Source organism: Dryobates pubescens, chromosome 13 (assembly GCF_014839835.1).
Source record: "Dryobates pubescens isolate bDryPub1 chromosome 13, bDryPub1.pri, whole genome shotgun sequence".
NCBI lineage: Eukaryota > Metazoa > Chordata > Aves > Piciformes > Picidae > Dryobates > Dryobates pubescens.
This window is the reverse complement of record NC_071624.1, coordinates 32,164,664-32,178,250: the sequence shown is the minus strand read 5'-3', so window position 1 is coordinate 32,178,250 and position 13,587 is coordinate 32,164,664. Positions and strand designations below refer to the sequence as shown.

Genomic DNA, 13,587 nt, shown 5'->3' with positions numbered 1-13,587 from the left:
AGTTTTAGCCACAAACAGAAGTCAGTCTCTGTAATTTGCCTCATTAGAAGAACTCTAGCAAAACATTTCTGTCTCTTCCTGGTTCTCTTCTGTTCATCTGCTGAATTTCTCAGTACCCTGCCTGTACAGCAGCCCTCTGCATACAGTAACACACTCCAGCCTCTCGGAGGCAGCAGTACCTCCACCAGGATGTGCTGCCCAGAGCAGATGGAAGGTGGTTTACTTAAGAGAACAAAATATATTCCTGCTGACATTCTACTTCTCAAACACAAGAACCTATCATCCTCAAAAGCACAGAGCATCTGCAGCACCCCAGTTACAAGGCTGATGTTATGTACCCAGTCACATGCCAGTGGATCTCCTTCCTTCCCAGTACAAGTTTGTAGTGATCCTCACACTGGTCCACAGCAACCTACAGACTCCTGTGTTCAGGATGTGACTATGAGACATGACACTGATCAGAACAAACCCTGAATGATGCAGTGTCTGGGCCTCACCTGCAGATGGGCTTCTTTATAACCACATAAGCACAAACAACACAGCCATCAGCATCTGACATGTCTGCTTCCTTCCATTAGACTCAGCTTCAAACCAGCTTCTCAAATTTAAGACTTGTAACCACTGTGGCCCCACTGCAGACCAGGCAGGTTGGGTTTCTTACACCCTTTTCAAGCTGCTTTTCTATCAAAGGCAGAAAGTAAAAGATTATGCCCACCTGTAATGGACAGCTAAATAATCCTCCAGGAGCAATGACCTGAATAATTCATTTCATAGACAGTTTGGTAGAAACATACTTCAGAGAGAAAGGCTCTTGAGGAAACTGCCTGTTTCTATGCAGAGAGCAACTGCCTAGAGTCAGTGACTGCACAGGCAGCTGTGAGATTCACAAAGTTAAGGTTTATCAAAGCCATGATCCATGAGCCTTTGAGATAATTAACTTCATTTCTGATCTAAATGATCCTGTACAAGAAGTGCACAGATGCACTGCTTCCACACTCAAAACAGGTTTGCTTTCTCTCAGCCCAGTAGTGCATTTTTCTTCTCCCCTTTGCTGCCTTCCCTACAGCTGTTAACTGATAAAAGCAGCCATGACCACTACCTCTCAGTTAATCCTCAGCCTCCCACAGAGATGCTGAAACAGAGATTATTGCTCCTTTATTAAGCTCAAATTCTCAGCTGCAATGCAGCTCCTTACAAACCACCCTTTAGGCACCTCCCGGCCGCCAAGCGCAGCCTCGACTACCACTCGGTCCCTGCGCTTAGATTCCTGTCCCTTAACAAACATCTGAGAGTAGTCTTTAACAAATGCCCCTTTGCACCCACTGCTGGACCAAGCTCCAAACTGCTACAGCACAGAAACCAACCCCAGAGGTCAGGGGCAGGCAACCACTGCAGGCATACCTGGTATAAACAATGGCACACACTGCGCAGCTGCGGTGGGAACTCCAGAGAAGAATTAATGATTGCATGAAAAAACTTTTCTGTCATTTGCAAGAGACTCCTCTGGTTCTCCTCAAGGCTTTCAGTGGGCTCCAGCCTGAAACAGACCCACAAATGTATGACCAGCAATCACAGAAATGATACTCACTGTGCTTGTATGTTTGGGAGTAACCTGGTCTCCCAGGGGCAACAGAAACGTTTATGAGCTTTGACACAGAAGTTTTCATCAAGCTTTTAACCACATCACTTTAAATGTCAGTAACAGAGAGAGCTGTAAGTGGGGTTCTCTCACACTACTCCATACCAAGCCATGCACACACAATTCCAACTGATGGCTGCACTGTCAGGTTGATGGTGGTTTCTTTGAAAGGAATTTGAGGTAGAGACAGATGTGTGAGAGTTAAGCTGCTACCAAGGTGGTCAACCTTTAGGCAAGCTATTTAAAAGACAAACACAAGAAGCTCTCCTTAGAGATAGCTGAAAGCAACAGAGCAAAAGCTACCAAATCCAAGTCTTGAAGTGGCATAAGAGAAATGAAGGCAAAGAAAATTCCACTCGGCATGCACACATTCCATCTTGCTTCTGTGACTCTTTTGATAACCTAAATCAGATGCTTTCTGCCACTACTGGAAATCCCCACATTAGTGGCCTACATACAAGTATGCAGTAGAAGAGGGCCTGCAAGAGCTCTCTATCTTCCTTACTCTTTCAGGGTTTAGAGGACATGCAGTAAAACTCATCTTGCTGTGCTGGACAGCACTGCACAGTTCTCCCTGTCTGGTAAAGCGAGGAGTGGAAAAGACTGAGAAAAAGATTTGCCAAGAGGAGAAAGGAATCCTGCTACATCTCCAGGGACTGGCAATCACCTCCACAAATACATTTGGTCCCCCCCTTGAATCTCAAACCTTGTTGGATCCACCTCAAAGCTGACGTGCTGCCATTCAGAGGATGTGATCACAGTCCTTAACAAAGGCTCCAAGAGCTTCTGCAAATAGGTAGCACCATATACCTGTGGAGAAAGTAAGCAGGATCTGTGGTCACAGCAATTCACAGCAACCCTCCCAAATCCTCTAAGTGTTAAAGGAGTCTGAGCACACTTGGTTTGCTTTGGCATAAGCCAGATTCCTGTAAAACTGGTGTTCTTATACCACAGATTCACTCCTGAAGCACAGCTGTGATCCATTTCTGCAAGTATTGTAATTCCTCCCCAGCTCAGAGCAAGCTGTAGGTCACTTAAACACAATAACCAGCTGGGATTCTTCCCGGGAGCACAGTGACTCAACACTTCATCTCTGTTTGTACACAGCTTTCTAAAGCCAAATGGGAGCACAAACTTCAGACTTCAAATTGCCCCTCACAAAAAACCCACCAGGAGAGCCTTCAGGCTGGTACTTGCCCCAAAATCACTCACATGACTCAGCTAGTAGAAGCTCAACAACCCTTACTACGACTGAGAATTACTTAGGTAGAACATACAAACCAGGTGAGATGAAGCATTTTTTGCCTTGGAAGCTTTCAAGAGGACTAACTGCAAGCTTAAGCCTAACTGGTTGAGTCGTGAAGTCCTGGCAAAAGGTTAGTTCCAGGAGGATTTGTACTTTTTAGCTGGGCATAAGCATAAGAGATCTACAACATTTAGTTCATCAAACACTGAAGCATTAAAAGCAAAGCTCCCTAAACTTCGATGGAAGAGCTGAGATCAATTTAAACCAAGAGCCAAAGGCAACTGTGCACTGTGTTAATCCAGTCCAACTTCTCAGGACTGGTAGTTCTCTATTCTTAGATTAACAAAGTTCTGCAGTTATTGAAGTGACCTGCAGCAGCCAGATGAAATCACCTACCTTAAAACAGAAAGTCATTATTTTACTGGCTAGGCTGTTCCCTCTGAAGAGAGTCTGCATGGAATCTGCCAGTTCAACTTCTTTGGAAAACATATTCCAGAGCAGCTGGTAGAGCAAGTGCCGGGAATCAAAGAGTGTGACCAGGACACGAGCTAGCTCATCCTTAAAGGAAGCAAGGAAAGGTTAATCTGGCCAGCAGAGAGCCAAAACAGGCACAAAACAAAGAATCAAGAACAAACCACCAAGCAGTTTGGACTAAAGCTTTACATTCACTGCAGAATCTGGCAGGCAAATATCAAATTAAGCATCACAAACTCTCTTTAAACCTTGACTGTGCTACTGCTGGTCTAAAAGTCTGCCTCATGACAGCCAGCCACACAAATCCATAATGCTTTGTCCAGACAGATAAGCAGCTCTGTGCTAGAGCAAAGCCCACCTCATCTTGGTAAAGTCTAAGGAGCTGTGCATTACAGCACATTGGTCTGCAGTGAGCAGCCCCAAGAGATGCATTTATTCCAGTAACTACCTGACATTGCTCCTAGGCATTCTCTAAACATTCAGTAGAAAAAGGCCATTTATAATCAAGCTTTCTGGCAATCAGACTCAGCACACCTCTCAAGCATGCACTAAGAAAGGCTGAACACTGGCTCTAACCTCTCCTCAGCAGGCTCTTGTTACACCTTTGATGTTTGCACTCATTCCTACTTCAAGTCTTTACTATTTTCAACAATGCAGGGGAGGAAAAAAAATAATAAATGCATGAATCAACTTACCCACTGAGAGCAAGGCACCACATTGGCTAAAGCCATAGCAATAGGAAGCTCCCCCTGATCACCCATCATTGTAACCAACTCCACCAATCTCTCAAACCGATCTGCTAGCACTGTTTCTGCTAAGGTATCAAATTCTGTCCCCTGCTGCAGAATTTTGGTGAGGACTTCCATAAACGTAGCTCTTGTTTGGAGGTCTTTATGATAGCCCAAGCCTGATTAAAAAAACCCAGAACTACTAAGGAAGATGTAAAAAGAAATCAAATACCAATGTCTTCATCATGTATGCATTTCTGCAGAGTTCTCTCTAACTGCTTTACCTATGGAGTGCATCAGGCCGCTGTCCACGTTGGCGTTGAGCAGGTTGGACATGGCGAGCACGGTGCAGTGCCGAAGCGAAGCCAGCCGGCGAGACATCCCCCGCTTCCTGCCGCCCGTTTGGGCACTTTCGTCCTCAACTTCACTGCAGTCGTTGAGGAGGTTCATAAACAGGGTGAAATACCTAAAGAAAAGGGAGTTGGATAAGTGAGACACATTCTGCAAAGGCAGCTCTCAGCACAGGGGTGCATCCAGTATTAAATGGAGAAAGCGGCTTCCAACACATCTCCCAGCTGCCCCGGATCATCCTTCCTGCAGCCCAGTCCAGACTTTCAAATGTGTTGGAACAGCCAGGAGGCACTGCCCTAAATTTTGTATGCAGATGTTGGACCCAATGGTCTCTGGAGGTCCCTTCCAACCTCTAGTGTTCTGTGATTTTCTCCAAGCAAGCAACAGAGGTCTTGAAAGGGATTTGAATTTTCTGGGATAAAACCAGAGTAGCAAAGCAAGCTGATGCCTCCCATGAATTAAGATACAGCTGCATTAAAGAGAAACAAAGCCACACTTCAGAGCTGTTTTCTAAATGAAAATGTTTCCACAAAGCTAGCAGGCAGAGGTATATCAAATGGGATGTCAGAGGGAATCTCTGTTTGGATAATAAAATGATCTCTGCTGGAAGAGAAACAGTGGCTGCAAGCAAAGTCACAGAGTGCATCTGCTTAGAGCCCTGCTACAGAAAAAGAGTTCAGAGTCACTATTTACTTAAGAAATAGCTGAGATTTTGCTTCCATCAGCTCAACACCATCTCCTTCTTCAGGCTGCAGTGGGAGGCCAGCAAGGAGAGAGACCACTGCTTCCATGCTTGCTTGGTCCAAATCTCTGGAAAAGAAGATTGGAAGGAGCTGTGAATCAGTTCAGCAGGATCAGGCTCTCCTTCCCCTTGATAACTTTCCCATCCAGTACCAAGTCCCTTTTCTTAACAGCAGGTGAAAAGAATCTTCACCAAAAAATGACTCTAGTTTTGCCCAAGGAAGCAGCTGTTACATCCTGTGGTATAACCCCAAGCAACACATCTCCTAAGGACAGCAACTGCAACCCAAATTCATTACCCAAAACCCCAGCTAAGCATAAACTCAACACTTCACTGCTGGATGACTTTATTGATCACATGAAGACAGAGCTCTAACAAATAAATGTTCAATCCTAGTGCAGCAAAGGTACTAAAAGGAATCAAATAAACTTACTAGATTTAAACCCAAACCACCTCAAGACCCATGTTAGTTAAGAGCAGGCATTAAACCTGATCCTGGGGTTTCTCACCAGAACTTCAGTTTCCATTTTCATCTTTTCCTCACAATTGCTACCACTGAAGGAAGTCCCCATGAGCCAGCTCATCCGTGGATACCCAACATTAGCAACTCCAACAGTTTCAGAGTGTTCTTTCCTACCTTGTCAAGCATTTCACATCCTCATCTGTTGCTTGGTTAGATGTTCCCATAACCCAGTCTGTCAAGTACTCCACCATTTTGTTCCTGTAATGCACAGAGAGATTGCTTGAGCTTCATGGGGTTTGGTTGGGCATTTTTAAACAGCCCTTCCCTCAATTACTGCTGACATCACTTTAAACAGGACAAATTCAGCATATCACAGAATCCTAAAATGGCTCAGGTTGGAAGGGACCTCAGAGAACATCTCCTCCAACCTCCCCTCCACAGGCAGGGACACCTCTCAAGTAGACTCATCTGCTCATGACCTCATCCAACCTGGCCTTGAACACCCCCCCAGGGAGGAGGTATCCACAGCCTCCCTGGGCAGCCTGTGCCAGAGGCTCACCACCCTCCTACTGAAGAACTTCTTCCTCAGCTCCAGCCTAACCCTTCTCTCCCTCAGCTTCAAACCATTCCCCCTTGTCCTGTCTCTAGACACCCTCAGGAAAAGTCCCTCTGCAGCCTTCCTGTAGGACATCTTCAGGCATTGAAAGGCAGCTCTAAGGTCCCTCATGAGCCTTCTTTTCTCCAGGCTAAACACCCCCAGCTCCCTCAGCCTACCCTCACAGCAGAGGTGCTCCAACCCTTGGATCATCTTTGTCCCAGCCCTGTACCAGGAATATTCATGTGAGACAGGCTTGGGTTTCTTTTGTTTGATGATGTCTTGAATGCACTCCTCACCTGAACTTCATTTCTTGGCAAAATGAAAGGTCATCTCTCCTCTCCATCATTACTTCCACTAACTGACAGAGCTTAGTTTTGATTTGAATGGCATGGACCAGATTCCCAAGCACACGCACATACCTGAGGGGAAAAGCAAAGTTATTAACCCAGAAGCTCATGCCCCAGGGCCCACACAACTGACCAGTCCTTTCAGCTCCTTGCTGGAACCCACACACCAACTGACCCAGCAGCCTTGTGCAATGGCTCAGCTGAACTACCAGACCCCTTCTGGCCGAAGCAGTTTTCTTTTGGTATAAAACTGAGCAGGATTCTGCCCTCCAGCTGGTTTTTAACCACTACCATCACTGTACAGAGAAGAAACCAGGAATGGTTATGAGAGCAGGTCCAAGCTATGGAATGGGAAGTTCTTTAAAGAAGCCACTCTCCACCAGGGTACTTGATGCTACTGTATAAATGATCTCCATGATTACTGAAGTTGTCAGAACCATAAGGAGGAGGTTCAGAAAGCCAGATGCTGCTTTTCCATAGATGCAAGAAGAGAAGACACAAACTGGAAGGCTCCATCTCGGTTCTTAAACATCTTACATTGTATAGGATGGTCAAGAGGATTTCTTACCTAACCAGATTTAACATCATTGTCTCAATACTAGCTTGTCCAAGGTGTTCTGAGCTCCCTTCTGTATGATTGTCAAGCAAATTCTTCATTATAGCAATGGTTTGCTCTACAAACTGGGTGTTGGTCTCAGTTAACAAAACCTGCAGGAAGAAAATTGCCGATCTTAACTCTTTACACACAAAACCAAAGGAAGGGCATTTATCAAACACACTGCAGCATTTCACACATCTCATGGACAAGCATTTCTCTAGTTCCCACCCAGCCAAAAGGCTTCCAACCTACACCAAGATTAGATGTGTTTGAATGCTGCCAGCTGTACCAATGCTGAGCACATTCTCACAGGTTCTGTACTCAGAGTTCACAGAGAACTCAAGCACATGTTCTGTTCATCCCTAGCCTGGAATCACAAACACAATCCCTGCTGCAGCATGCTGTGCAAGGACAACCCCAGGTGCCTGCAGCTCCTCTGTGCAGAACACTAACAGCTATCAGTGTCATTAGCTATGGGAAGGACCCTTCCTAGTAAGGCACAGATTGGCGAGGGAACAGATAGAGACTTTACCTGTCCTTGAGAATCAAAAAACTTGCTGATGGTGTTCTTCAGCTTGTTAAAGAGCATTGGATACAGTGCTGGGCTCAGCTCCAAGCCCACCAGGTCTTTGATGTTAGTCCTTATCTGCAGGCCCACTTTCTCGTGGTTGCAGACCATGAGGGTGAGCAGGCGATCGATGAACTTGCTGACAGGGGTCTCCGCGTTCCCCTCCGTGGACACCATGGAGATCATGGAGCCCTTGCGCTCGCTGACCGGGCCCATGGGGGGGCTGTAGGTCGCCAGCCCTGCGTTGCTGCGGTGCTGCAGGCACACCCCTCCCAGGGCACACAGGAACCCTGTCATGTTGATCCACTCCTGAAGGGAGTCTGTGTCAGACAAGTCGATGGAGCCTCCCCCGCTGACGTGGGACATCCTTCTCTTAACTATTGTCTTGTGAAGGCTTTCAGTAACCTGCAAAGGAGCAGCTGAAGATGAAACCTCTCCGGTTAAACAGAGCTCTGACACATCCTGCCACTCTCAGGTCCAGCCTTGGGAGCTGCTTAGGATTCACCTTTTCTAGTTCACTGTGATAAAAGTGATAGCAGGGTGCTGCTTTCAGAGCAGCTGAGAACACGAGGCTGAAGAGGACTGAAGGGGCTTGTCTAGGCAGCCCCCAGCTCTGCACCAGCAGCTTGTTTAGAAACCTCAGAGGAAGGCCTTTCAGCACTGCTCCAGAGTCTTCGCTCTTCTTTTCAATTTCTTTTCCATTTTTAAGCTCAGCCTCCCTCTCCCTTACAGCAATTTAAGTCAAATTACTTCTTGGACTCTTACTAAGCACAATGGACAACTAATTACCAGTATTTTTCTGGAACATTTTCATGGAGCTTAATTGTGTCTGCAAAGCTCATTTTCTAGATTAGAATTCCATTCCCTGAAATAAATCCATGTAAATCCATTCTGAATTTCTAGGGAAGGGAAAAAACCCCTCATAGTCACCTGCCCATCTTCCATTTTGGTCTTTGGATAGTTAAGGATCAGTTTTGTAGCTTGTTCCCATTTTGCATGTGTATCCTCCCAGGCCTGAAACAAGACAGATCAAGATTTACCTTCAGAACTTCTTGTAGCAACAGTGTTTTCTGTTTGCAAACAAACACACAGGCAGAGAGCACAGAGATGCAGAGGGACACTCACCTCTGTGTTGCCTGCAGTTGGGTGCTCAATGCGCCTCAGCAAGGCCATCACTCTCTTCTGAAGAGCTGCTCTCCCTGCAAAGGAGCACAGCACATTGAACCAAGGTTTTGGAGACCCATCTGCATCAAACATGAGCTCTTTGAACCTCATTATTAGAATTCACAGAGGAACACATCCTCTTCAAGTGTTTAGAGAAGGATTCTTCTTGTTACACTTCAGAATCCTCATGAACTCAGTCACCTAAACTCCCTACTCCCCTTGGCAATTCCCACAGAATCAGTCACAGAATGCTAGGGGTTGGAAGGGACCTCTGGAGATCATCCAGGCAGGTCACACAGGAACACACACAGGTGGGTTTTGAAAACCTCCAAAGGAGGAGACTCTACAGCCTCTCTGGGCAGCCTGCTCCAGCACCCTCACAGCGGAGAATTGTCTCTTCCCACCGAGGTGGAACTTCCTGGGTTCTGGTTCATACCACTTGTTCCTTCTCCTATCACTGGGCACCACCAACAAGAGCCTGGCACCTTCACTCTGACTCCCACCCCTCAGATATTTATAGACATTGGTCAGATGCCCTCTCAGCATTCTCAAGACTAAGTAGCCCCAGGTCTCTCAGCCTTTCTTCACAGGGGAGATGTTCCAGTGCTAGCTGGAGTAACATCAAATCAAAGTTCTCAACCTGTTGAAAGAACTCAGACCCCAAGGAGAGTGCAGAAAGGTGTGGTGCAGGGTGGTGACTCCTACCTGTTGACATCATATTGCTCACAGAGGCAAACTCCATGAAAGTGTTGTAGTTTGGCAAAAAGTTATGCACTGAGACTTCATCAACTCCACATCTGATATCTGCCTCCTCGCAGAGGTGACGGAAACAGGACATGGCCACCAGCACCGCCTCGATGTCTGGGCTCCACAGAAACATGTACAGGGCAACCTCCAGCTTAGTCTGCGCTTGGCGGCAAATGGGTGTCCCGCTGCACCCTGCTGTGCTCTCCTTGGGAAACAGAGAATTCCACAGTTGCTAATATTGCCTAGGAATATGGCAAGGTGATTAGAATTCAGCCTTAGGCCCAAATGGCCTCTAAAACTGCTTTGACTCCAGCAGGAATGAGTAACCCTGACCAAGATCTTATGTGCTGTTGCACCAACACGGTGGCTAAGAGTCTGCTCCTTTCATGGCCACATTCAAGCTGCAGCTGATGCTTTAAAAGGAGGTTTCAGATTTAATAGTAACAGCCTAATGTGTGAGGATGCTGTCTCCAAGCCTAGGAGAAAATAGTCTCCAACTTTTTAACTTAAAATAGCTTGACTTTTTAAAGTCTGAAGCACCAGATGCATACATTAGGTAGGACAGAGAGGTCTTTCCCTCCTCAGAAATTATTCATTTCTTCAGGAAGTCCTCTCAAAGTATCATTTCATTTCTACTTGCACACAGTTTTTCCTCTTATTATTATTAGCTATTACTCACCATGGAAGAATTCCCTTTCCCTTTCCTGAGGGTAGCTCCTGGAGCACAGCGGATCATCTCTTCATGGTCGAGAGAAATCTGACTGGTTCCACCTCCAGAGACATCATAAAGGAAGAGGAAGTGGCAGGAACTCCTGTCTGATTGCTGGAAGCAGGGGGAAGAAAAAGAACAACTAGGATAGATTTCAGGAAGGTAGAAAGCTCTCCAGCATTTACTTGTTGCCATTTCCACAGTGTTTTCCACACTGGTGCTCCCAGGGCTTTCTAAAGGTATCCATATTAATGGTGGCTTAGACATCTCCCCTTCAGACATTATCTGCAGTCATCTTCAAAAGCCATCAGCTCTAGGCAAGCACAAAATGATACCTTTTCCTCCTGAAAGCCCTATAGGCATCTTGGCTACTTACTTACTACCATAAATATAATCCTAATTTAGATGTAATTAAGCCTAAATAAGCCAAGCTCAGGAGCAGTGCACATTAAATTCTCCAGATTCAATCAGAAAAGCAGGAACTGGGCTTGTGAAACAGAGCTCTAATAACAATTATCTGTTTCCAATCCTGATATTAATGAACATCCTCTAAGCACTAAGAGGAAGCAGATTTTTAACAGTAACTAACTTCTGAAGAGGAAGGAGATGGACATTTAGCACAGTCTCTATTTGAAGGACAGCCGACTGCCACTGAGAGGCCAAATGTCAAAGTCTCCCTGAATTCAGAGCAAGCCAGAATGCCTCAAGTCCTCAGCTGCAGCACCTGAGATTCTGTTTTACAGACACAGTAAACTGGAGACACCACAGGAAAAAGCCTACTAGTGAGCATCACCACAGACAGAAAGTAGTGTCCATCAGTGACAGAGCCACCAAGGATAAAGGGAGAAGAGAAAGAAAAGTCACTTACAGGTAAAAATCCTCCTGCTAAGAGAGGACTTTTAAAGCATGCTGCAAACTGCACAAATAGCAGCATCCTTCTGACATTAGCACAGCTACTTCCAGGTCAGAGAGAAAACCCAGAAACCCTCTGTTTTTCCTAACAGATCTTTAATTCAAAAAGTAACACAGCAAGCCTGGGTTTAATTCTAGCAGCTTAGCATCACAGTGTGTGTTTGGCTTGGGAAAAGCCTGTTGTGACTGTCAGAAAGAAGGAAGTCAGGGTTCTAGGACTCACACAAACATGAGATTGAAAAAGAGATTTTGATTTCATCCATGAAGACTTATATTTTACCATAACTAACTTGCCCTTGTTCTCACCTTGTGGACTATTTCCCTTTGCATTAGGCAAATAGGTACCAGGCACCAGGTTTCTGCAAAACATACATTTTCCAGGCAAGTAAAGCAATCTGTGTAGCTCAAGTGAAAAAAATATTATAATAATAGAAAAAAAAAAAAATCAACCAATCCTAAACCTAACTTTGGTTAACAATTCTGATGGAGGGTGCCTCACAAAGCACCACCTCTCAGCAGGGAAGGAGGAAGAGAAGCGTAGGTGGAGCTATCAAACCTCTCGCAGTCATTAAAAATAACCTGGTAAATAAAGGGAGTGACAAAAGTGAGGGCAGTGCATTTTCTGCTCCTAGCAGCCAGGGCTTAACCTTCACTGACTGCAGCCAGATGTTAACCTTTACTTACTTTGTTTTTCAGAAGAAATTTATTCCTACAGATGAGAATCTCTCGCAGCCACTTGAGGATCTCTGTACTGCTGAGCATCTGATGACTAGTGAGTTTCTTGCAGATATAAAAAAGCATTTGTGAACTGCAGCAAAATGAAACCCAGCATTAGCTTTAGAACCCAGCAAGCACACTGCTGAAGCTATGACTACATTTCACACAGAAGTAGGCAACAGCATGAATGTCCTACACATACACTGCCATCACCTTTTAGATGTGTAAGAGACAGAATATAGGTGTGCATTTGAAATGCCAAGCTCCCCTCTGACCCTTCCCACCGCCCAGCTGGCCCTTTCAGCTCCCTAGAGGAAGTCAAGCAGCTTGGGTACTTGTTAGAAGAGCAGACTCCAGGGCTGTCCATTCAGAAGTCCTCCATTTATCCACAGAACAGATACAGCACAGACAGGGGCAGTACAAGATTACCTACACTGCTCTGACAACGTGTCTCAACTCTGTTCTGGAAGGAACACATCTAGGGATGTTCCTTCTTCATATCCATTCAGGCCTCACACTCTCTGTTAAAACTGCCAAAGGGTCCAAATTAGTGTCCATTGTAAAGGGTCTTTCCCCCAGCCCGAACAGACCACAAACTCATTTCTACCACCAAAAACTACAGTCATGAGTTTCAGTTACTGCTACTGCCCAGCCAGGCAGGGCTGAGCCCCAGACCTATCCCATAACAAGCCCCTTGAGCTAGTTAGCAGTCACAGCCAATTTGCTGATGCTGGTAAGAGTGCTCCTCCTAGCCTGCTGTTCCCTTGCAAGCATCAGCACCAATTCAGATCACCAAATGTGACTTTTGGAAATGATTTAGCTCAGGCAATTCTTACAACTCTGGGCTTAGAGATCCTGCTCTGCTGCTTTAGGATGTTCAGAGCAGCACAGGATGGCAGGGCTCTGTGTAATTTTGACTACTTTGGAATTTCATTTCTCTTAAGATTCTGCAAGATGCCAACTGCAACAGCTGCTGTGAGGTTACAAAAAGCAAGGTAACTTCTCAGGTTCTTTAAATACACAGGAAGGACAAACAGAGATCACAGGTCAGGACAAACTACTACCTCCTTTTCCTGAGGGCTCCAGAGTCAAGATTAGCAAATCCATGCTTCTAGAGCTGCTTGGCATTACCCTCCCCCAGTCCCAAAAGAATAAAACAGACTTTTCAAAGGCAGAAAACATTTGAAAGAGGTGGAAAAGTCTCTTAACTTTTCCAACTAATTATCATTTCTACACCTTAACATCAGGCTGAAGAGAGTCACTAAGCAAGCAAAATGTTAGATTTTTGTTACATTCATGTAGTATAAGGAAGAGAAGAAGTTTTCATGAACACACAAACCACTTTTGACTGCAGATTCATGCCAGTGTCCCACAGCTGTCCCCAAACACTCACAGCTCTTCCAAAAGAGAAGACAAACCAAACCAGATGCTGCTCCAATTTACAAGAGTTAACTTCCATACCTAATTTCCCAGAAGGTTTCTATAGGTGCATCAGGATTCCACAAGTCAATGCTGTCTAACTGGTGAAGAACTAGCAAGGCCTAAACACAAAACAAAGGAGAGTTTCACCTCAAGGCAGAAATG

The 13,587-nt window shown here is 45.5% G+C and overlaps 1 protein-coding gene across 2 annotated transcripts in view; it reads right to left on the bottom strand.

Moving 5' to 3' along the window:
• NF1 (neurofibromin 1) overlaps positions 1–13,587 on the bottom strand; it is a 91,760-nt gene that overhangs the window by 53,827 nt on the left and 24,346 nt on the right. For both annotated transcript variants that reach the window (XM_054166373.1, XM_054166374.1), the window contains exons 15-30: positions 13,465–13,544; positions 11,971–12,094; positions 10,345–10,488; positions 9,624–9,870; positions 8,880–8,953; positions 8,685–8,768; positions 7,719–8,159; positions 7,157–7,296; positions 6,538–6,660; positions 5,818–5,901; positions 5,132–5,248; positions 4,372–4,553; positions 4,055–4,266; positions 3,282–3,443; positions 2,346–2,449; positions 1,402–1,537 (exon numbers count right to left, since the gene is read on the bottom strand). In XM_054166373.1, coding sequence (XP_054022348.1) covers positions 1,402–1,537; positions 2,346–2,449; positions 3,282–3,443; positions 4,055–4,266; positions 4,372–4,553; positions 5,132–5,248; positions 5,818–5,901; positions 6,538–6,660; positions 7,157–7,296; positions 7,719–8,159; positions 8,685–8,768; positions 8,880–8,953; positions 9,624–9,870; positions 10,345–10,488; positions 11,971–12,094; positions 13,465–13,544 — 2,454 coding nt within the window. The remainder of the gene's footprint in view (positions 1–1,401; positions 1,538–2,345; positions 2,450–3,281; positions 3,444–4,054; positions 4,267–4,371; positions 4,554–5,131; positions 5,249–5,817; positions 5,902–6,537; positions 6,661–7,156; positions 7,297–7,718; positions 8,160–8,684; positions 8,769–8,879; positions 8,954–9,623; positions 9,871–10,344; positions 10,489–11,970; positions 12,095–13,464; positions 13,545–13,587) is intronic.